Here is a 23,801-nt window from a genome sequence, read left to right on the forward strand (position 1 = left end):
AAGAGGCTTTTAGCTTAGAAATATGCCATGTGTTGCCACAGGTTTGGTGCTGGAGGGCATGATCCTGTGCTGTGCTGTTCTGTTCTTTGTTCTTTAAACAGAGAGCTCAAATTGGGAAATGTTACTCTACTGAAATTGCACCATTTCTGGATGGTGCTATTTACAGAAAACAGAAACAAGGGGAGCTGCAGAAAAGACGAAAATCGGCAACGTAAAGAAAGCAATGTCCTTAGGGTTTACTGCCTATTAATAGTAGTTTCATGACTGTCAACTTAGGAATGTACTCTGAAAAGATAATTTAACTGGGTGGAAGATATTTGTGTGTCAATTTCAATTGTGAAACATTCGTCTTCCCACGTGATTGTTATCCTATAGGATAAGACTTGACCAGCCCAAACATTCTTTCTGTGGATATTTTCTAGTATTTCACACCCACAAATCTGTTGTCAAACATGTGATGCAAGTCAAGTTTTATTACTTGAAACATAGTAAACTCTTAACAGAATAAGCAACGATGAGCTCTGGAGCAGTTCTGCTACCGTCTGGTAGTTTTGATGAAGACAGGCACAGCCTAAACTCTTCCTTCAGTAAGGGTGCTTCGGAGTCCTTGTCTTTCCCTGCCAGATTCATTGTTGAAGGTATGAAATGAAAATATTGCTGTTAGAAAGATTACTATTTTCCATAATTTAGAATGCTTGTCAATAATTAGTCATTTATTCAAATTAATTTTGGAAGTTATTTTCACTTTTAAGGTGCAATAAATGTCAGGTATAAAATGGCAATCCATGATGTTGGATCAGTTATCAATATCAAATTGGTTCCAAATTGTGTTTTCCTTCATGTGCAATTTACTACAAGTTGGACCTAAACCTGTTGGCTAAACTTTTGATTTTTAGTTGTTGCTTTCTTTATGTCTGGTGAGGATTTGTTGTTAGAGAGATGCTGTGTTTGGGAGTAGGTCAGGAAATTATAAGAATAATAAACACCTTCCTATCTATGCTGCAAATGTGTTGCTGGTTAAAGCACAGCAGGTTCGGCAGCATCCAAGGAATAGGAAATTCGACGTTTCGGGCATATCCTGATGAAGGGCTTATGCCCGAAACGTCGAATTTCCTATTCCTTGGATGCTGCCTAACCTGCTGTGCTTTAACCAGCAACACATTTGCAGCTGTGATCTCCAGCATCTGCAGACCTCATTTTTTACCTTCCTATCTATCCTCATTTATCTGTACTGATTGTGTAATCAGGCAAATGCAAAAACATATGCTGTCATTTTCACTCATTGTGTTAAATTTCATTGCTTATGATAAACTGCTACAAGTAAAATATCCTTTTCTGAAGCTTAAGGATACATAGTTTGAGCTTCAAATGGACTGTTTCAATGTTTTGAATCAAAATGCTTTAATCATACAATAATGCATTATTTTAATCCTTCAGACTAGAATAGGATTTGTTTCATTGATGGCTGGTTCTGCTTTCAACCACTAATTGTGTTCAAAGAAGATTTGGCCTTTTATTTTGAATACACATTCTTTACTATTCTACACAATTCCAATTTGTTTTTTCACTGTCTATTTTCATGTTCTTGGTACTCAGAGAGAAAAGAGGGCGTACCAATTAAATGTTTCAACATCTTCCAGTAGCCCAACTTAGAGATTTGTGTTAAGGTCAAGAGAATAAACTCTTGGGTGCAGCCTGGAAAGTAGAAACATAGAGTCTCAAACCTGTCCAGTAACTGTCACACATTGTATTCTTGAGCACCCATGAAAGAAATCCTTATATTGTGAATGTTCAAGAGGCAAATTTAATCCTATTTAATCAACCCAATTTGTACTATGGCCTTTTCATGATCAAATTAAAGTGTTACTTTTTATTGAATATTTCAAAGTTAGCAGTCAAATATGTTAAAGTGAAGTGATTTTTCATTTCTCGTCAAGTTTGCCTTCAGGCTTTCAAGACTGATGTTCTCTCACCCCGACATACAAGTTAAACCTCGCAGCAATTCTTTTTCCAGTCTTCCGATGAAACAGTGGTTTGATTCTGCAGCACGTTAATATTGTATGTCAACTTCAGAGTTGACATGCTACTTTCCATTAATATTTGGATTTTAGGCAAAAAATTTACCTTCATTCTTTTTGCAAGAAAAGGTTCCTATTTTTGGATGGTACCTACCTTAAATAGAATTTTATTTTTATGCTCGTCATGAAGGCATCATTTATATGAATTAGATAAATGCGATGCCAATTTAATTCTGAGGTTAACATTTCGATTTAGTTTGTAGTTTGTTTGAATTTGTAGGAACAGGAGTAGGCCATTTTAGCCTGTCAAGCCTACCACACTACTCAATGTTATCATGCGTTTTACTCATCTCACCCCCATAACTACAGGTTCTGGGTTAATGTGTGTTTCGGCAGCACAATTTGGCTGTAATGTCACTGACGAATTAGCACATGGTATTCCTCCATTAGCAATAGTGCGATTCCAGTGGGGATTGGTTCACGCACTTTCTTCTGCACTTGCGCCGATGTCCCTGCTATTCTGCGCATGCACAATGTCAGCACTGGCCCTCGTGCTGTAATGCGCTGATGTAAGCTGCCAATTGAGCAGATTTCTGAGAGACATACTGTACATAGAGCAGCTTTCTTAGATTTTTTTTAATGTACAGTGTTAAATGTACTTTCATTTTGTCAATAAATGTGATTCATCCTTCATTCCAGCTGTGCTCTACTTGGCGTTAGACTTCTGAGTGATTTTTGACCGATCATGAATGATACGTTTTGCAGGTCTGTCTCTAACCCCACTTTTCCCATAGGCCCCATTATTTCTATTAAGTGAGGTTTAGCTGGAATACAACTACAGCATTCTAGGAGAACAACCTGTATGTACAAGATTAGTAATCAACATTCTGTCAATCTCAATCTTAAACAAGCTCCGTCATTGAACACAGCCCCTGTGATACAGAATTCCAAAGGTTCACAATCCTCTGAGTCAAAAAAACACATTCTCCTCATCTTGAATCTAAGTGGCCTTTTACTTTAAAATTGTGTCCCCTAGTGTTAGACTCCCCAGTCCGAGGACGCATTTTTGCTACATCTACCCTGTCCATCTTTTCAAATATTTTGTAGGTTTCAGGTGAGATCATGTTTCATTCATCAAAACATGTCCAGTCTCTCTTCATATGACATTCCTGAAGTGGCAGGACGATGTATGCAGTCCGTTGGTGATATTTTTCCTCAGCTGAGGAAACCAGAACTGTGCAGTGCTCCAGATGCAGACTAACCTAACTCCTATGAAGTTGAAACAAGACTATTCCTCCACTGAAATCCTCTTACAAGATAGGCGAACGTGACATTAGCCTTCCGAATAGCTTGCTGCATTGAATGTTCACCTTTAGTGTTCTGTTGACGGTGACACTCTCCGTCAATTTGAAGAGAGAGAGAAAACAGGAAAGTACAGACCTATTTGCCTCACATCAGAAATAGGAAATTGATAAAGTCCATTATAAAGGATGTGTTAAATAGACACTTAAATAATAATGATCTAACTGGGCATAGTAGAATGGATTGGCTAATGGGAAATAGTGTTCAAAAACTCATGGGATTTCTTTGAAGATGCTAGTAACAGTATCGATGCTGTGCAACTTCTTAGCATAAGAAATGCTTTGTGAATCTGCTCCTCCTATGAAACTTGATAACCTCACAGTTTTCCACAATATATTCTGTTTGCTTTGATTTTGCCCATTTAAAAAGTATGTCCAAATCCTCTTGAAATGTCACTTCATCTTCCTCATAGCACGCATTCCCACTTAGCTATGTATCATTCACAAATTTAAAAATATTACATTTTGCACCCACATCCAAATCATTAATATATATTGTGAAAGGCAGGGACCCAAGTACTGATCCTTGTGGTATCCTACTAGTCTCAAGCTTGCTAACATGAGAATGACTCATTTGTTCCTACAGTGGTTTCTGTCTGTTAACCAATCATTAATATTGCAAGTCCATTGCAATCCATCACATGCTTCATTTTTTTCTAACTAGTTTCCTGTGGAAAATCTTATCAAAAGTCTCCTGAAAATATGCTTTGCTTGATCGATACTGTTACTAGCATCTTCAAAGAAATCCCATGAGTTTTTGAACACTATTTCCCATTAGCCAATCCATTCTACTATGCCCAGTTAGATCATTATTATTCAAGTGTCTATTTAACACATCCTTTATAATGGACTTTATCAATTTCCTATTTCTGATGAGAGGCAAATAGGTCTGTACTTCCCTGTTTTCTCTCTCTCTTCCTAAATTGTCGACTGGCATTTTCTTTACCTTCTAACTTTCAACAATCATGCCAAAATCTAAGGAATTTTGGAAGATAAGCACCATAGAGTCATAGAGATGTACAGCACGGAAACAGACCCTTCGGTCCAACTCGTCCATGCCAACCAGATAGCCCAACCAAATCTAGTCCCACCTGCCAGCACCTGGCCCTTATCCCTCCAAACCTTTCCTATTCATAGACTCATCCAGATACCTTTTAAATGTTACAATTGTACTCTCCTCCACCAGTGCTTTGGAAATCTCAATAGCCACCTCCTTCAATTATCAACTTTTCAGGCCAGTTCGTTTCATTTCTCCAGTACAATCTACTAACTTTCTTTAATTCCTTATTCTCCATAGCCATTAGATCTTGAGTTTTGGGAGATTAGTTATGGTTCGCCACATCCTTTTCGTAAAGTCCATTTGTTCGGCAAATCATGTGGAGTACCCCTCCTAAGGGTGATTTAAAGCAGTGTGAATAGCCTGGAGCCCTTGACAGCAAGAATTGCTCATTCAGGCATAACACTGCAGTAATGCTCAGTACATTTTCACAGTTTTGCCAGAATTGGAGTTTTCCTTAGAATATGGATGCACTAAATTTTTAATTTAAATAGCAGTTGCTGTGTTTGTGTTGTACTCATGGGCACTCATTTTTCTTTCCAGAAGTTTTGCACCGACCATTTGGTTCTGACATTGATTCACAGACACTGAATGAAGCAGTGAGGTGGAGCTCAAAGGAAAATCTCCTGGGAGCCACAGAGAGTGACCCTAATCTATTTGTTGCACTTTATGACTTTGTTGCAAGTGGTGACAACACACTAAGCATTACAAAAGGTAAGCAGTGACATTTCTGGTTAACTGTTATGTGAAGAACCACATCTTGTTTAATGCGTTTTTGCCGTTGATGCAGTCCATAATATACATCGAGTAAAGCATCACTGAATGTTGGTTTGTGGCTGGTCTGAGTTAGTTAGTGCAACAACAGAAGCGTGCATTTATGTAACTACCTTAATGTAATAAAAATATTGCCTTGTATTTTACAGGCACAAGGCTTGACAAATTTGATTTCTAAGCTACATTGCACTATTAGTAGAGGTGGCTGAGAGGTGACTCAGTCAATGTGCTAGGTTTGAAGGAGACAGTTCAAGGTTAAGGAAGGGAATTCTTGAACTTGGGACCCTATGTGACTGAAGGCACAGGCATTAATAATGGATGGTGAAAATCAGACTTGTGATAAGCCAGAACTGAAAGAGTTCAAAAATCCTGTAGGAGTGGCGGGCATAGGAGATTAAAATAGTTAAGCAGGAGCAAGTCTATGGAGGGAATTAAATACAGAATGAGTTATAAAAAGAAATCAATGTATTGGCAAATATTTTTGAGAATAAATGTATGTAAACTACATACATGAGCTCTGCATTTCATTTGCTGGTCTGTTTGTTTTTCAGTTGTGATTGAGTCACCTGAAAAGCTCATATGCATCTATCTTTCAATTAACTTCCTGAACAAATTTGAATGTGTATTTGAGTGTGCTGGTGATTTAGAAAAAACTCTGGGAAGATGGATGTGGTAAAACAAGATAAGCCTGTCGGGCTTATTATATTGGTAAAAGAGATACTATTCGAAGCTACTAGTAGAAGCAGGGTGTACCACCCTGCTCAGGGGTTGATTGAGAATAAAGTGCCAGAACTCTCTCAAGAATTTACTTGCGTGGGTAAGATTCATTTATCTGTGCCAGGAGGAGCAAGTAAAGAAATAAAAATTTTAAGTGATTTAGGAGCAAGTTAATCTTTGAGAGATGAAGAGATATGTAATTCAGAAGGTGTATTGTCAGAAAAGGTGGCAATATGTGGAATTCATGGTGAGAAAAGAAATGTTCCATTATATAAAATGAGGTTGAAGAGTCAGTTGAAAAATGGTGGTTGGAACAATAGAGAAATTATATATTATGGGAATAGTTTATCCTAGGTAATATAGCTGGATCACAGGTGGGAGTGATGTTTACTGTGATTGAAAAACCAGTGGAAAGTCAGACAAATCAGGTGTAACAAAGTATTCCTGGGACTTTTCCTGACTGTGCGGTAAAAAGATCAGAAAGCCACAAGTTGAAACAGCAGGCTAAATCAAGGAATCGAGATCAGGAAGTTGAGGTTCAGACATAAATTATATTTGATCACATGTTTGGGAAAAAAAATGGACAGGCGAAGGAGAAAGTGGATGTTTTTAGTTCAGAGAAGCTAGCTGAGTCACAATAGAAAGATGAAAACTAGTACAGTTGTCTCAAAAAGCATACACAGAAGAAGGCTCTGAGTGTATCCCAGAATGTTACTATCTTAAAACTGAAGCCATGAAGAGGACATGGAGGTCATCACATATTCAGGTGGATCAGAAATAGGAAAAACTTCATCAAGTATTAGCGGTGCATTATAGAAAGCTGGTGTTGTGGGAAGCACATGAATTAACAGTACAACGTCATTTGGGAGTAAGGAAAACTCACCCCAAAATACAAAAACATTTTTATTGGCCTGGACTGCATAAAGATGTGGTTACAGTTTGCTAGACATGTAATATATGGTGATAGGGAAATTTCAGCCAGTGATAGGACTAGCATTCTTAATATCCTTTCTCTCAAGGATATTAATTGATTGCGTAGGATGGAAGACGGTAAAAAATTGTGGCTGTAAGAGCTGGTCTTTTTTTTTGAGGTGTTGGAGGTGATTTCCTCGAATTGCAGGAGCAGCAATTACTGTTGTATATGCTATTGCATTGTTTTGGAGAAGAAAAAGTCAAAACAACGGCACTTTTGAAAGGGAGAAGGACAGACAAAAGTCAGATGGTCAGAGAGAAAGAAACCTACACTGCTAACTGACACAGCAGTGAATCTGCTCAGTTACAGACTTGGCTGTTTGAATTCATGTATCTCTGGGCATAACTGATCTTAGAGGGAATCCGTGTGGGAGAGCTCTCAGCACAGGAATAGATAAGTGCATAGTTTTTAAATGTGGCTTTGCTGTAAATCTACAATGGTGAGTAGAGTGGGTTCTTTCTTGTTTTATTGAGATCTGTCTCTTGATTACATTTTAAAATTATAAGCCAGAAGAATTAAGTTAGCCTGCAGCAGTATTTTATTTTAGAGCAATAAGATGGTGCTATTTCCTATATCTGTAGATTGTGAAGGAGCAAAGATGGTCATAAGTAGTGATATGCTCCTCTTGGTGGGTGTGAGAGCTTAGGGAAAGTTGTCACGTTACTGAGAACTATGTCTATAGGAAATATTTTTGGTTGCAAATCCTATCCGATTGAATGAATCGGTTGGAGTAACATTTAGAAGCAGTGAGGAATTTACAAGAGCTAGGGTGTATGGTGGATGGCATATACAGGAAGAGAGAAAAGCTGCAGATTACAGTGAGATGGGTTAACTCCAGAAAAGGTAGGAGAGGTAGGTAGGTAGTGCAAGAGTCTTCTGTGGCTCTCCCCATTTCAAAAGTATGCTGTTTTGGAAAATCTGGGGAGTGATGGACACTCAGGCCAATGTAGCACAAACAGCCAAATTTCTGATACTGAGATTGGCTCTAATGTGATGAGGGGTGCATCGGGTTCCAAGCAATCGATTATGATCAGGAACTCTCTATCAGGGGCACAGACAGACATTTCTGTGGCCAGCAGCAAAAAATCAGAATGGTGTTTTCCCTTCCTGGTGCAAGGATCAAGGATGTATCAGAGAGGATGCAGAATGTTCTCAAGGGGGAGAGGGGCCAGCAGGAGGTCATTGTACATGTTGGAATCAACGACACAGCAAGGGAAAAGGATGACATTCTGGTGGGAGAATATAAAAGTTAGGCAGGAATTTTAAAAAGGAAGTCCTTGAGATTTGCGATATCTGGATTACTCCTGGTGCTATGAGCTAGTGAGAGTAAGAGGATAGATCAGATGAATACGTGGCTGAGGAGCTGGCGCACAGGAGAAGGGTCGCATTTCTGGATCATTAGAATCTCTTCTGGGGTAGAAGTGACGTGTACAAGAAGGATGGATTGCACCTGAATTGGAAGGGAACTAATATACTAGCAGGGAAATTTGTTAGAGCTATTCAGGAGGACTTAAATTGGTACAGTAGGGGGTGGGATCCAGGGAGATAGCGAGGAAAGAGATCAATCTGAGACTGGTACCATTGGGAAAAGGAGCAAGTCAAACAATCACGGCAGGCAAGAACAAAGCGGAGAACAAGGTAGGCCTGATAAATTAAACTGCATTTAGGATTTAGGTTTACTTGCTGAGCTGGAAGGTTCGTTTTCAGACATTTCGTCACCATACTAGATGACATTTTTTTAGATTAGATTACTTACAGTGTGGAAACAGGCCCTTCGGCCCAACAAGTCCACACCGACGCGCAACCCACCCATACCCCTACATATACCCCTTACCTAACACTACGGGCAATTTAGCATGGCCAATTCACCTGACCCGCACATCTTTGGACTGTGGGAGGAAACCGGAGCACCCGGAGGAAACCCACGCAGACACAATATCTTAAGTATTTCAAGAGATATACAGTTGAGCTAATTTCTAATTTTATCTGTATTTTGACCACAGTGTAAAAATGAATTGTTTTGCTTCAAGCCTGATTGTTTGACCCAATCGAATAGCACTCAGAACATAATGCCTTACACTTGCCTTTAAAATAAGAAAAAGTTATGGTCTAGACCATCTTAATATATTTTGAGGGGGTTTGTGGTCCATAACAGAGTGATGTCCTGATTCTTGGCTCTGCTTTGTTTGCAGCCTCCTTTAGGTTGATGCATTGCTCTCTGATATGGCAAATCCCAGAAGTGATACAGATGGGAACTGGGATGTGAATTGAAACATGTAGAGCTATGCATGGGTCCCAAGTATTTGTTGCGCATAGTTGCCGACGTGAAATACCAACTGGTTGGATGTTGGAAGGAAGCAGCTCCCACTGCACCTACTATTCTGAAACTTATTCTGATGTCCAAGAGCTGAGCAAACAATTCCTGAAGCTTCTGCCAAAATTGAAGACAACATTTTTTGCTTTGCCCAGGACATTGAATAGCTGGTGTAAAGCAGATACTAATAGTTAAATGAAATGTGGAAATTTTACCATGGCAGTTTGGAAAATGCTCCCGTTATCAGCTTGTTGTCTTCCACCTTTGATTTTCTTTATTCTTCGACATAATTAGAATCGACTTTTGTTTTCTTTCACTGAATAGGGATGCACTGAAAAGCAAAGTTTTAAAAAAAAAGAAACTTCTGTTTTGTAAACATCAGAATTTTTGACCAGGGTTCTGCTAATTCAACAGGTGAAAAGCTACGTGTGCTATGCTATAATCAGAATGGCGAATGGTGTGAAGTGCGTTCGAAGAACGGGCAGGGATGGGTCCCCAGCAATTATATCACACCGGTAAATAGTCTGGAAAAGCACTCCTGGTACCATGGCCCTGTCTCACGTAGTGCAGCAGAGTACCTACTTAGCAGCCTTATCAATGGCAGTTTTCTCGTGCGGGAAAGTGAGAGCAGTCCAGGACAACTTTCAATTTCCCTCCGCTATGAAGGTCGAGTTTACCACTATAGAATCAATACAACACATGATGCCAAGGTAAGGAGAAACGATCTTGTGTAAACCTTCTCTCTGCTTTACTTTCTAAGTTTTTTTTGCTTTTAGACACCCTATTCATTTGGAAAAGGCGAAGTTAAAATACTCGATTACACTGCAACAATGACATTAGAAGATTTTAAAGACTGGCTTTATATTTAGAGTACTCGTAATCTGCAAAACCATCCTCAAAACTGTGCTTTTGTCCAATTTTCAAGTGCTTAAAATATTTTAATGCTTCTCTGAAACGAAGGCTGATCAGATTATTGAAGAAACATCTATTGCACAAATCAGGGCAAGAAGACAGTGAGAAAGCAGTACTCCTAAGATATTAAAAAAAAGTATCCCTTCCCTAAGTTATATGTACGTTCCCAAAGGATAAGTGATCTGTGCATTTATATTATAGATCACAGCCCTGAATTGGCTTCTGGAAACATTTCTGTTGATGTTAAAATTGTTTGCTTGACATGAAAGGCAGCCTGTTTGTCAGTCTTGATTTGGAGATACCAGTGTTGGACTGGGGTGTACAAAGTTAAAAATCTCACAACATTAGTTTGCAGTCCAACTGGTTTAATTTGAAGCACCAGCCTTCGGAACACTCCTGCGTACTTACATCAAATTGCTGGGTTCAGACCGAATTTGGATGCTGCTTCGAAAGCTAGTGCTTCAAATTGAACCTGTTGAACTAAAATCTGGTATTGAGATATTTTTTAACTCAGCCATTCTTGGTTAAACTGAGGAACAGTTTTACATCAAAACAGTTGATCATGCACCTTTTGTATATGCCATTGCTTCAATTAATTTTGTATTGCTTTTGGGATGACACTTCTTCCTGTCGAGGCAAGTTGAAACCATGCAAAAGCAAAACGTTGCATGTGTGAGAAAACTGAAATAAAAACAGAAAATGTTAATATTGAGCAGACCTGATATCATGTGTTGAGAGAAAAACAGTTCACATTCAAGGTCAATAAGCTTTCTTCTTAACTCAAGGTTGTAAACTGTGTACTTCCTTCAAATTGCTGGGTTCGTAGAGAATTTGGAGTGCTGTTTACAGCAAATTTTCAGTATCAATGCAATAGATTGATCCATTGCCTTTTGTTCAACTGGCCAAAATAATGCCAACAAAACTGTAGCTTTGGCAAGTATTTGGGGTTTTTTCTTAATTTGAGGCCATAGGTTTGTGAGGTTTTTATCCTGGAAAACTAACTGTGTGAAGTTGATTTAGTTGAGCCAAGGAGAGATGGAAGTGGGTAAAATGAGCCAGAAGGTACCTGAGACAACTAACCAAAACTGGGAACTGATCCAATTTTAATTACTCAATAACAGCTTGTATACCAGTTGGAATGATGGTGAGTCATTTGTGTCCTATATTAAGTAAAAAAAGACTTCCCAAACAGAAGGTATCATTGTGATGTATGCACTTGTTCCACCCAGATACTGTTGCTAATGAAGATCAACTGGTACAGGATGCTGTCATATGATCAATTATTGACGTCATTTGCAGATCTCATAGGAATTGGTAAACTTCTATATATCTGTAATTAACCTGTTCAGACACGGTATGACACAAATCAGGAGCAGCTGAAACTTGAACCCAGATCTCCTGGCCCCGAGGTGGGAATACCAGCACTGTTCCACAATAGTCCCAAGTAAACGGCATATCATTGTTTAAAAAACAGCTAAATTAGAACAGAGTTATTGATCAACATATTTTGATCTGCTTCATAAGGCAAATGACGTACACCAATTTCATTTGTAGTATTATCTCAGCTGATCGCACTACCGTGTGGTAGATAATAAGTTCCAAGTTTTCAGACATTAATGAAAGATCTCTATATTATCAGTGATGCCCTTTTCAGATGAGATTGTAAGAGCTAGGGAATTCATATATCACCATAGAGTCTGGATCCAGTTAGCACTTGGTGGAGTAAATGAGGTGGAGAAGATGGATGAGGTGCTACTCCAGTATTAAGGTTGATGGGGGTACTTGCTTGATTGGTGTGGGGAGAGTCGATTGATCAGCTGGAGGCTTGCAGTTGGGTAGTGAGGGAATCCAGAAGTCACCCAAAGGGTGGAAGGATTCTTGAACTCAATGCCCGTAAGGCTGGTAGAGGCAAAAACTCTCATAACATTTGACAAGTATTTAGATGTAATTAGGTGGCTGGTATCTGCGCCTTTATTTGTGCTGTAGATTTCTCAGACTTGATTCTTCCAGGTTTCCTTCCTCAGGGAAGGAATAAGTCATTGTCTGTGAACTGCTTTGAAATGTGCTCAGAAAATAAATAAAGGGACAATTCTGTCACCATGAAAATAAATTTTAAAATAAACCTTTTTTCTCTCTTCATGTTGTGTTGATGCAGTGACTGATTCTCCTTGCAACTGACAAGACAGATTATGCTGGATCTCCTCATTATTTACAATTGTCTGCAGTCTCCTCTTGTGAAAAAAATCAGTGACTGCTAATGGAGTTTTGGCAAAGGAGTTTTTCCACAAACCTCCTAGATGTTCTCTATTCTAAATATGATTTGAATTAAACCCATGAGCCCCAATCATGTGGTCACATTTTGAAAACAGAAGGACCATATGCTTCAATTAATCATCAATGACTATTAAAGTTCATGTTCAGAAAATGAAACTTTTAACCCTTGTCCACAGGAAGAAAAAAAAATTGATATACTAGGTGAATGCACATCTCAGGTTGAGAATTAGTTTCTGCAGATCAGTATATGTTGAATAGAAGTTATATAGTACAATGCAGTATCCATGAAACACAAACACACCAGAAGATCAACAAAAGCTAGCTCCTATGTGCTCCTCCTGGACCTGTTATCTTCTACTTCTGATTTAATTGTGCCACGCAGTTCTCGAGTAAAACTGATTTCTGCTTGCATGTTTTGTGTAATGATAGCGTCTGAATTATTAATGTCTAAACCATCTATCGTTTTGAACATAGAACACTATATTTTTGTCCCTTTCCCCGAATTAGCTACCATAAATAAGATTGATTTCTTGGCAAGTTTTGAGAAGACTTGTTGCTCATGTTGAGGTTCTGGATATCAGTTTGCTTGCTAAGCCAGAAGATTTGTTTTTGGACATTTTGTCACCATACTAAGTAACATCAGTGAGCCTCTGATGAAATGCTGGTGTTATGTCCCGTTTTCTATTTGTGTGTTTAGCGTTCATTGGGCTGGTGATGTCATTTCCTGTGTTGATGTAATTTCCTGTTCTTTTTCTCAGAGGGTGGTAGATAGTATCCAAATCAGTCTGCTTGTTGATAGAATTCTGGTTGGAATGCCATGCTTCTCTGAATTCTCTTGCGTGTCTCTGTTTGGTTTGTCCTAAGATAGATGTGTTGTCCCAGTTGAAGTGGTGTCCTTCCTCATCTGTATGCAAGGATACTAGTGATAGTACTAGAAGGACTCAAAAAAAGATAAAAACATTGTTATCCTACCTGCAGACAAGTGGCACTTGACAGTCAATTTAAACCAGACAGACTACATTGACGAAGTGAACGCACTGCTTGCATTTACCAGCACTTAGCAACATGTGTCAATAGGCTCAACCCCACAACTACAGAACCGAATCATAGTTCAGAAATCAGGAGAATTAAACAAGACAGTCTTCCAAAAAATGAAACCAGATGGATCCAACACACAACACTTCTATGAATTACCCAAAATTTACAAACCAGAAGCCCCCGTCAGACCCATAGTCTCAACATCAATCAACATCAACCTGACCAAAGAAACACTGACTACATTATTAGAAGAACCAAAGACACGTACACCCAAACACCACCAACTTCATCAGCAAGGACAACCTCATCAAGCTAATGGACCTATACCATACCACCCACTTCGCTTTCAATAAGCAAATCTACAGACAAACAGAATACCCATGGAATCTCTGATATCAGGGTTCTAAGCAGAGGCAGTAATGCAGAGATTGAACAAACAGCTCTGCCAACCACCCAACCCAAACTTTGGTCCACTACATGGATGACGCCTTTGTCATCACTAAACGAAACAAATTTGAGGAAACCCTCAAGACCATCAATAATATCCTCATTGGCATAAAACTCTCAAAAGGAGAAAAACAACAACAAACTGCCATTCCTAGATGTCACAATAGAGCGAACAGTCAATGGGGAACTTCAAACCAGCTTCTCTGGAAAATCACGTATACTGACCAAATACTGAACTACAGAAGCAATCATCCCAACACCGACAAACAAAGCTGCATTAGAACATTATTTCAACGAGCTACCACACACTGCAGTGCAGAGGAACTACAAAGAGCAGAGGAAAATCACCCAAAAAGAGTATTCAGAAAGGGCAGGTACCCAATGAACGCAGTCCACCAATTTCTCAGTAACAAACCCAAACAAATAGACAAAACACATCCAGAAACCCTAGCCTCCCTCTCTCCCCTAAATCAAAGACATCTCAGAAATGATTCTCAGACTACTCAGACCTCTTGGCAGCATGACAAGATACTAGAACAGCAGCAAATGAACTTGAAAGACCCTATACACTACATTGAACAAACAGGCAGAAAACTAGCCACCAGGATACCTGAAAATCAACTAGCCACAAAAAGACACATCCCACTGTCACTAGTATCCTTACATACAGATAAGGAAGAACACTGCTTTAACTGGGACAACACATTCATCCTAGGACAAGCCAGAGACACGCACGAGAATTCCTAGAAGCATGGCACTCCCACCGGAACTCTATCAACAAACAGATCAATTTGGACGCCATCTACCAACTTCTGAGAAAAAGAACAGGAAATGAAATTGACACAGGAAATGTCATTGCCAGCCCAAGGAAACTTAAACACATAAATAGAAAGCAGGACATAACACCTGCACTTCACCAGAGGCTCACTGATGATGTTACCTAGGATGGTGACAAAGCATTTGAAAATGAACCTTCCAGTTCAGCAAGTAAACTTATATCCAACATTGATTTCTTAATGAAAATAACTTGCGTCAAAGTGACATTTATTCTTAAATTGACAGTTGTGACTGGTGACCTTTAGTTTTGATGAACGGCATTAAATCTCAATTGGTTAGGTGGTGGGTAGTGGTTGAGTTGATGTGACTGTAACTGGTTCATGCTTTAGTTTTAAGAACTTAGTCCTTTGTCTTTGCAACGTTGGCATGAGATGGCATGATCCTATAAGAAAATTAACAGAAAATGTAATTAGGAAGATGCATTCTATTTAAATTAATGTAAATTTACTGTTGTCCTGAGTTACATTTTCTCCAGTGTACCCAGCAATGTTTTCTTTTCTATTTTATATTGTTTTAAATTTATTTTCTCTCATTTTGGTTTTTATGGCTCAATCAACTTTTTAATTTTAAAAATTGCACTCAGAATGACCTTCCAATGTTAGTGTTTGCTTTTTTGTTTATTCTGCTTGTGCAGTGCATCTAGACACAGCTTGAAGTGTTGTCTATTGCTGCCACGTGAAGTCTCTGTATTGGGGAAAGTGCTACTGTTTGTTTTAACTACTTTGCTACTTGGGCAAAAATCAGTCCAATAAGTAGGTGTGCTTTCTTTCCGCAGGTGTACGTGACAGCAGAGAGCCGGTTTAACACTTTGGCAGAGCTTGTTCATCACCATTCCACTGTGGCTGACGGACTGGTCACAACCCTGCACTACCCTGCTCCAAAATGCAACAAACCCACTGTTTACGGAGTTTCTCCCATTCATGACAAGTGGGAGATGGAACGCACTGACATCACAATGAAGCACAAGCTAGGTGGAGGCCAGTATGGGGAGGTGTACGTCGGAGTCTGGAAGAAATATAGTCTTACTGTTGCTGTAAAAACACTGAAGGTATTATATTACACAAAGAGTCAAATTTTACAGGCAAGGGTGTGCTGAGATACAGATTTGTTAGCAATCCCATAGGCAGCTTATAACCTCCAACATGAATTTACCCAACTTCCAGACATCATCTCTTTGTGAAAGTAAATAAATTGAACTGGAGAAATTAATTTTCCTAAGTCATCTTTATTCCTGTGCAAGTGTGCAGTTAGAGGCACAAAAGAGCTCTGTTATGATTTGAAAACTTTTCTCACAAATCACATGCAATTCCAATATATCTAATGAACTATTATACCTGTTTGATGTATATTAGAAGAGAATGATGGCTTGAGTTTCCAAGAGCTTCTGGTCAGCAAATACAGCAGTCGTATTTTGACTAAAATATATTTGCTTTCAATGAAAACTTGCAGACTGTTCTTCATTGTCGGTTTTGGATTTTTGGAGAAAAACTCTGACATACAATAATTGTTAATAATTGTGTTTATGCATGTTGTTAAAAACTAAATGCAGACGTCCTAGGTGTTTTTCATTATGCAGAGTGTTAGCAGGGCAATAGGAGATAGTTTGCAGGCATTTGAGTTCCTGGTCTCGATAATGGACTACTTCAGTGCTATATCAAAGGTGGGAATATAGTGGAAGGGGTGATGGGCAAATGAGGAAGAGGTAGCTCCAGTACATGTGCTTGTGAGTGATTACGGTGCAATATTATTGACGAAGGACTGGAATGCAGTTTCAAATCTCTCTCAAAAGATGATGTGATATTGAAACTGGAAAAGATGAGAATCTGATGGAGATTGGAGCTTGAGAGGTTTAGCTTGTGTTCATTCAGAAGCAATTACCTTGTTGGTCTTTGTGGTTTAATTTGAATAAAGGGCAGATATTTAATTTGTTTTTGTAGTATCTTCTCTATAGGGCATTCTTTTTCTATGATCCATCTGCTTTTTTCAGCCCATTTAAGCTGGATGATTAGAAAATTAGAAGTTTCTAATTACTGAACAGCAAGGCCTCCATTTTTTGCAAAATGAAGTTTCTTTTTAGTGCTAAATTCTGTTAGTTTTTTTAATAAGTAATTCAATTAATTGTAATAACACTTGTTTATGGAAGGTGTTATGGCTCCATCCAGTGGTCACTCCACTTCAGTTCCAATCTTGAGGACCATAAGATTAAAAGAATGAGGAAAGTCAGCCTTAAGATGAATCCCGTATAAAATCCTTGTGTTATTTTGGGAATTATGCTTCCTGTTAATTAATGTTGTTAGCAGGGGCTTTATTTCTGACACAATCACCTTAAGCAACTTGAATAAATTTTCTTTTTAAATTTGGTCCAGGATTTTCATGACATGGTTTGTGCTAGTTAAACTGTCTAACTGGTGCAGCTGTAAATTGCTGTTTAAACCCCATGTTCATAAGCTAGTGTTATGCAACTATCTGTGGTTTCAGAGTGAGCAAAATATGTTGAGGGCAGTCTCAAAAAATTAGGAAGTCTTTTTTCTCTTCAAAGGTGAGACCAAACCCTGAAGTAGTCTCTATATCAGAGCAACAATTCTAGAGATACTCTAGAAAGGTGTCAACCAAGCAGGCTTTTATCTAATATCATCCACCTGGGCATCAGCTTTGTTTGCTCACTCATACCCAGTCCAGACCTCATGCCTTGACATCAGATTGGAGAAAGGAAATGCATTACCAATCGAATGTCTCTGCCAACTGGCCCCAGAGAAGTCCAAGTGGGTTATAAAACACTTTGCAATATCCTTGCATTCCTGCATAAAATGTTTCAAACCAGTTCTGATTAAGTAGAGAATGTTGTGGTTCTGCTCGCCGAGCTGGGAATTTGTGTTGCAGATGTTTCATCCCATGTCTCGGTGACATCCTCAGTGCTTGGGAGCCTCCTGTGAAGCGCTTCTGTGATCTTTCCTCTGGCATTTGTAGTGGTTTAATCTGCCGCTTCCTGTTGTCAGTTCCAGCTGTCCGTTGCAGTGGTCAATATATTGGGTCCAGGTTGATGTGCTCATTGATTGAATCTGTAGATGAGTGCCATGCCTCTAGGAATTCCCTGGCTATTCTGTTTGACTTGTCCTATAATAGTAGTGTTGTCCCAGTTGAATTCATGTTGCTTGTCATCTGCGTGTGTGGCTACTAAGGATAGCTCGTCTTGTTGTTTCGTGGCTAGTTGGTGTTCATGGATGCGGATCGCTAGCTGTCTTCCTGTTTATGTAGTGGTTTGTGCAGTCCTTGCATGGGATTTTATACACTACATTGGTTTTGCTCATGCTGGGTATCGGGTCCTTCGTTCTGGTGAGTTGTTGTCTGAGAGTGGCTGTTGGTTTGTGTGCTATGAGTCCTAGTGGTCGCAGTAGTCTGGCTGTCAGTTCGGAAATGCTCTTGATGTATGTTAGTGTGGCTTGTCTTTTGGGTTGCGGCATGTCCTCATTCAGTTGTCCTGAAGAAGGACTCATTCCTGAAACGTCAACTCTCCTGCTCCTTGGATGCTGCCTGACCTGCTGCGCTTTTCCAGCAACACATTTTCAGTTCTGATCTCCAGCATCTGCAGTCCTCACTTTCTCCTAAAGATTACCTAAGTGACCATTTTGTCAAAGTTAGTGCAGGACACAATGCATTCTTTCCTAGGCTTAATACTTGGTGCATGAAAGACCAAGAATCTAAGAAAGTATGCCTTCAATAAAATCAAAAAAGCTGCTTAAAAGTAAAGTAATGATGAGCATTTGAGTTGTTGAAATATGCATGTGTATTGGAATCAGTAGGTTCCACATTACCTTCAGCACATCAGTGCCAAGTAAGAATAACTCATCAATATAACAGATTTCCAATTTATGTCAAATATGGTACATCTTGTCAGATAGTAAATGATTGTCTCTTTATTCCCAAAAAAGGAGGACACAATGGAGGTAGAAGAATTCCTGAAGGAAGCTGCTGTAATGAAAGAAATTAAACATCCAAACTTGGTTCAACTACTAGGCAAGTGTTTCTGGAATCAGTTGTATTGTAATGAGGGCAAGTGTTGACTGTAGTGCAATCTACAACTTGACTTCACATTTCTTAGATTCCATCCTACCAGGCCCTTCCATCATGAAAATGCATGAATTGTCAGTGCACTGAATGTGATCAAATGATTTCTCATGTCTTCTGCTTAGGCTGCACGTTAAATGTTTAAGTTTGCTAACGTTTCAAGCAAGATCTCATGGTGAGAAGCAGTGAGAGTACAAATGGAGCCTTTGAGATTGGGATACAATATTCCAGTCTTGAACGTTCCCCATCAAGTTTATGTTGTATCAGTCTTGGTAGCATTGAGCTAGAAGGTTGAAAGTTTCAGTCCTGCCCAAATCTTGAGCACTTAATCTCAGCTGACATTTCAGCTTGGAAAGGCTGAACTCTGAGATGCTGTCTTTTTCACCAGACATCAAACCAGGCCCCCTTCATCCTTTTGAGTGGATATAAATTATCCCAAAACTTAGGTGAAGCAAAGCAGTAGAGCCCAAATATCTTGGCCTCTGCAGATATATTCCAAATCACATAATGTGACTGTTAGTTCATTGCTATTTGTGACTTTGCTATATGAAAATCTGTTGTTGCGTTCCTTGTGTTGTACTTACGAGTAAATTCCAAAACACAATTAATTGGCTATGTAAACTGTTGCAGAAGGGCAAGTTATTGAAAAAAACTGAAGATGGGTTTCAAGAAAGTTATGGACTGTGCACACAAAACTGGTGCTGAATAAAAGCAGGATTGTTTTGGTTACTGTTTGCCTGTGGAATGTATGTACTTCAGTCATTAGTGGATCTAATGTGGAATTGTTTGCCTTCAGGTGTTTGTACTTTGGAGCCACCGTTTTACATTGTCACTGAGTACATGCCCCATGGGAATTTGCTGGATTACCTGCGTGATTGCCACAAAGAAGAGGTGAATGCTGTTGTGTTGCTGTACATGGCCACGCAAATCTCCTCTGCTATGGAATACCTAGAGAAAAAGAACTTCATTCACAGGTCAGGCACTTTAAAGAATACAAAGCATAGATTTAGAATCAGCCCAAGATTATTTGTTTGAGTCTCTCCCAAATATGTTGGCATGGTGAATTTACTGTGCATCAGAAAATTCATTGGAAAGGTTAGACATTAATTTTGGGTTGTAGATGCTATTTGCTTTGCCACTGAACTGCTTATGCAAGTGTTGTGTGGACATTTAGTCATGTAGCTTTTGGCTCTTCATTCCAGAGACCTGGCTGCTCGTAACTGCTTGGTTGGCGAGAATCACGTGGTGAAAGTTGCAGACTTTGGCTTAAGCAGGTTAATGACAGGTGATACCTACACTGCCCATGCTGGAGCCAAATTCCCAATTAAATGGACTGCACCTGAAAGTCTTGCCTACAATACCTTCTCAATAAAATCTGATGTGTGGGGTATGTACAAGGATTTAACAAATGTTAAACTCAGTATCAGTAATCAGAACTGAGCTCGAATTAGTCTTTCATCTCTTGACATAATATCCAAACTAGTTTTTTTGATGGAATAGGGGAAGGAAAGCAATTTTTAAAAAATAATTCTTGAATTCTGAATGTCTCAGTCTACCAAATTCTCCACTTTTGAAAAACTATATCACCACCATATGGTTCTTTTTATGCAGGATGTGGTTCTGCTGTGAACGAATGGTAGACAGTAAAATCCTATAATCTATTTAGCCAATGTTTGTCTTTTTTTTAAATCATTCATGCGATGAGTGTGTCACTGGCTAGGTCTTCATTTATTGCTCATTCCTAATTGCCTTCATGAATCTGCTGGTGAACTACCTTCTTGAATTACTACAATCCCTGCAGTTGGCTATCATTAATGCTTAACATGTTTTTGTGGTCAATTTACATTTAACTGTAGAATTACGAATTTATTAGGAGAATGTAAAAATGAAGACAACATGTAAGACTTTGAAATGGAAAATGAATTGCCTCTGCACTACCTTGTTGAACAATTTTCTCTGACTATCCTAGTTTCACCTAAAGATGAGATTTGCACAGTTCTACAAGAAATAAGTTAATGTATTATAGTAATAAGAATTAATTCAAACTCTTGGTTAAATGGCTAATTTTGTTCTAATCGAATACTATTTCTTATCTGAAGAAAAGTGTTGTCTGTAAAGTATTGAGTATCATAAGAGTTGGCAATATCAGCAAATATAGGTCATTGTTCCAATTTTTTATTGGTGTACTGGAAGTTTTGACATTTAACAAATTGCCTGTTTTAAATTTCTTTTCAGCATTTGGAGTGCTTCTGTGGGAAATTGCCACATATGGGATGTCTCCATACCCAGGAATTGATCTATCTCAGGTCTATGATTTACTTGAGAAAGGATACAGAATGGAGCAACCTGAGGGCTGTCCACCCAAAGTCTATGAACTGATGAGATCATGTAAGTGAAAAGAAAGTGCTAATTTTGACAATGGCACTGATGGGTCTTTCTGTAATCATAGTTTGTGTTTGTCAATACTAGTATAACCAATAGAAATCACATTTATCTCTCATCAGTTCAGATATTTATGGAATCACTGACGAGCCATTTCAAATGAGTGATTCTTGTAATTATTTGAATTCATCAAACTTTGTCTCTGCTCTGAGGTTTATTGTCTTAGGATATTGTGGGTTTCCTGGTCATACCAATGATAATTGTCCATCTTAATAGCTAAAGGGTGATATAAATGATTGAAAAACCGTTTCTAATAGTCATAATTCTAATACGTCAAATGAAAATAAACTGCAGTATTACGTTACAGTTGAACTTGACAAATTCATTAAAGTTTAGAGCAGCATGTCATAAAGTTGTGACAGCATCATCAAATATTCCTGTAATTGCCATGGTAATTTATCATATTACGCAACTAACTTTTAAAATTCATTTTGATTGCACAAAAATTGAGAACTGCATGCTCATGTGAGAAGATGGTATGAAACTAAGCTGCAGCATGTGTCTGTTCACCTCACTTAGGTTGGCAGTGGAATCCTATGGAGCGTCCATCATTTGCTGAGATCCATCAAGCATTTGAGACCATGTTCCATGACTCCAGTATTTCAGAAGGTAAAAGATGTCATTGAAATGTAATGTTTTTCAGTAGTATGCTTCTTGCAAGACTCAGTATGGTAGTCAGTTTTTTTGATGTTCCAGGAACTGAGGATCATAAATCTCTTACTGGTGACACTAATGAATAATATATCAGTCAATCTTAGACTTTCTGCTGTGCTGTAGAATTTAGAAGCTTATTGAATCTTGAAGAAAATGTAAATCAAAGTCAGCAATACCACCATCAGGCAACCAAATTCTTCCCAATTTTTGAATTAGCAATTTGTAAGCAGAATGGCAAGGTTTTTTTTAAGCAGCAGTGTCAGCCTGTCAGCCTGTACTCATTGACTACACATGTAGGTCTTTTTAAGGGCCTATGAAAGTTCAACGTACCAAATATCATATTGAAGCAAATTAAGATCAGATACATGTAAGGAAAGAAGAGTGCAATATGTCTTGTGGATGGCATAGTGGCTCAGTGATTACCACTGCTCCCTCATAGCGCTAGGGTCCCAGGTTCAATTCCAGCCTTGGACTGTCTATGTGGAGTTTGCACATTTTCCCCACGTTTGCGTAGGTTTCTTCTGGGTTCTCTGGTTTCCTCCCACAATCCAAAGATGTGCAAGTTAGGTGGATTGGCCATGCTAAGTTGCTGGAATGTGTGGCACTGTAAAAGCAGATCAGGTCAGGCAGCATCTGAGGAGCGGGAGAATCAACATTTCGGGATAAGCCCTCCATCAGGCATGTGAGAAGGGGGCTGAGAGATAAATAGGAGCCTAGGAGGATCGGGGATGGGGAAGGTAGCAATGAAGGCGATAGGTAGATGCAGGTGAGGAATGATGTGATAGGTCGGAGCGGATAGGTGGGAAGGAAGATGGAAAGGTGGGACAGTTCAAGAGGGCAGTGCGGAGTTTCCTCATTTCTCCTCCCCGCACTTCATCCCAGATCCAACCTTCCAACTTGGCACGGTCCTACCTGTTCACCTTCCTTCCCACCTCCCTGCTCCACCCTCTGCTCTGACCTATCATCATCACTCCCCTCCTGCATCTACCTTCCCAGCTACCTTCCACCCCAGACCCCACCACCAACTCCTGATGAAGGGCTTATGCCTGCAACATCGATTCTCCTGCTCCTTAGATGCTACATGGCCTGCTGTGCTTTTACAGCGCCACACTTTCATACTCTGATCTCCAGCATCTACCATCCTCACTTTCTCCATGCTCAATTGTCATAGTGTCTAGGGATGTGCGAGTAGATGGGCTAGCCATGGGGAATGCACGGTTACAGGGATGGGGGTTGGGTCTGGGTAAGATGTTTTTTGGAGGGTCGATGTGGACTCGATAGGCCAAATGACCTGTTTCTGCACAGTAGGGATTTGGCGATTTTATGACTGTCAAATCCTCCCTTGGTCTCCTTATACTTTGGCTGAGGTATTCTCAAAAATGTGTCCAACAGCTCCACTGTTCGTTTGCATGCTACCTTTCCCCCTCTGGGTCTATATTATGTTTCTATCTCACTTTGATCTAATTTTATTTTATAAGTTTTGAAGACTAAAGCTAGAAATTCAAACTTGTTTGTGCTCCTTCTCCTCTGGCAGAAGTTGCAGAAGAGCTTGGAAAAACGGCTTCTTCAACTGTGATCACCCACCAGCTTCAATTACCCCTGCTCCCAACAAAAACCCGAACACTAAAGAAAAATGCTGAAAATAAGGAGAACATGGACATGGATCATCCTCCTTTGGCTCAAACCACATTGCAAGGTATTTGTCCACCTTTTGGTTGTTTTCTGAATTTTCTCTCTTTATATTGCCTGTTTTAGTCCCTTCCCCTTGGTGCAAAGTTTCCTTTAGCTAACTTGGTAGCTACTTCCCACCTTCCTGCTCCACCCTCTGCTCTGACCTATCAAAAGTAAAAAATGTAAATCAATGTCAGCAATACCACCATCAGGCAACCAAGCTCTTTCTGATTTTTGAATTGGCAAT

The 23,801-nt window shown here is 39.3% G+C and overlaps 1 protein-coding gene across 5 annotated transcripts in view; it reads left to right on the top strand.

The window, feature by feature from the left end:
* Window positions 1-23,801, top strand: part of abl2 (c-abl oncogene 2, non-receptor tyrosine kinase) — a 102,958-nt gene that overhangs the window by 72,842 nt on the left and 6,315 nt on the right. For 4 of the 5 annotated variants that reach the window (XM_060830286.1, XM_060830288.1, XM_060830289.1 and 1 more), the window contains exons 2-10: window positions 4,980-5,150; window positions 9,629-9,924; window positions 15,498-15,770; window positions 18,652-18,736; window positions 19,584-19,761; window positions 19,990-20,174; window positions 21,023-21,175; window positions 21,749-21,838; window positions 23,418-23,579. In XM_060830286.1, coding sequence (XP_060686269.1) covers window positions 4,980-5,150; window positions 9,629-9,924; window positions 15,498-15,770; window positions 18,652-18,736; window positions 19,584-19,761; window positions 19,990-20,174; window positions 21,023-21,175; window positions 21,749-21,838; window positions 23,418-23,579 — 1,593 coding nt within the window. The remainder of the gene's footprint in view (window positions 1-4,979; window positions 5,151-9,628; window positions 9,925-15,497; window positions 15,771-18,651; window positions 18,737-19,583; window positions 19,762-19,989; window positions 20,175-21,022; window positions 21,176-21,748; window positions 21,839-23,417; window positions 23,580-23,801) is intronic. The other variant, XM_060830287.1, reaches the window with a different exon arrangement.

The sequence above is a fragment of the Hemiscyllium ocellatum genome, chromosome 9, assembly GCF_020745735.1.
Source record: "Hemiscyllium ocellatum isolate sHemOce1 chromosome 9, sHemOce1.pat.X.cur, whole genome shotgun sequence".
Lineage (NCBI taxonomy): Eukaryota > Metazoa > Chordata > Chondrichthyes > Orectolobiformes > Hemiscylliidae > Hemiscyllium > Hemiscyllium ocellatum.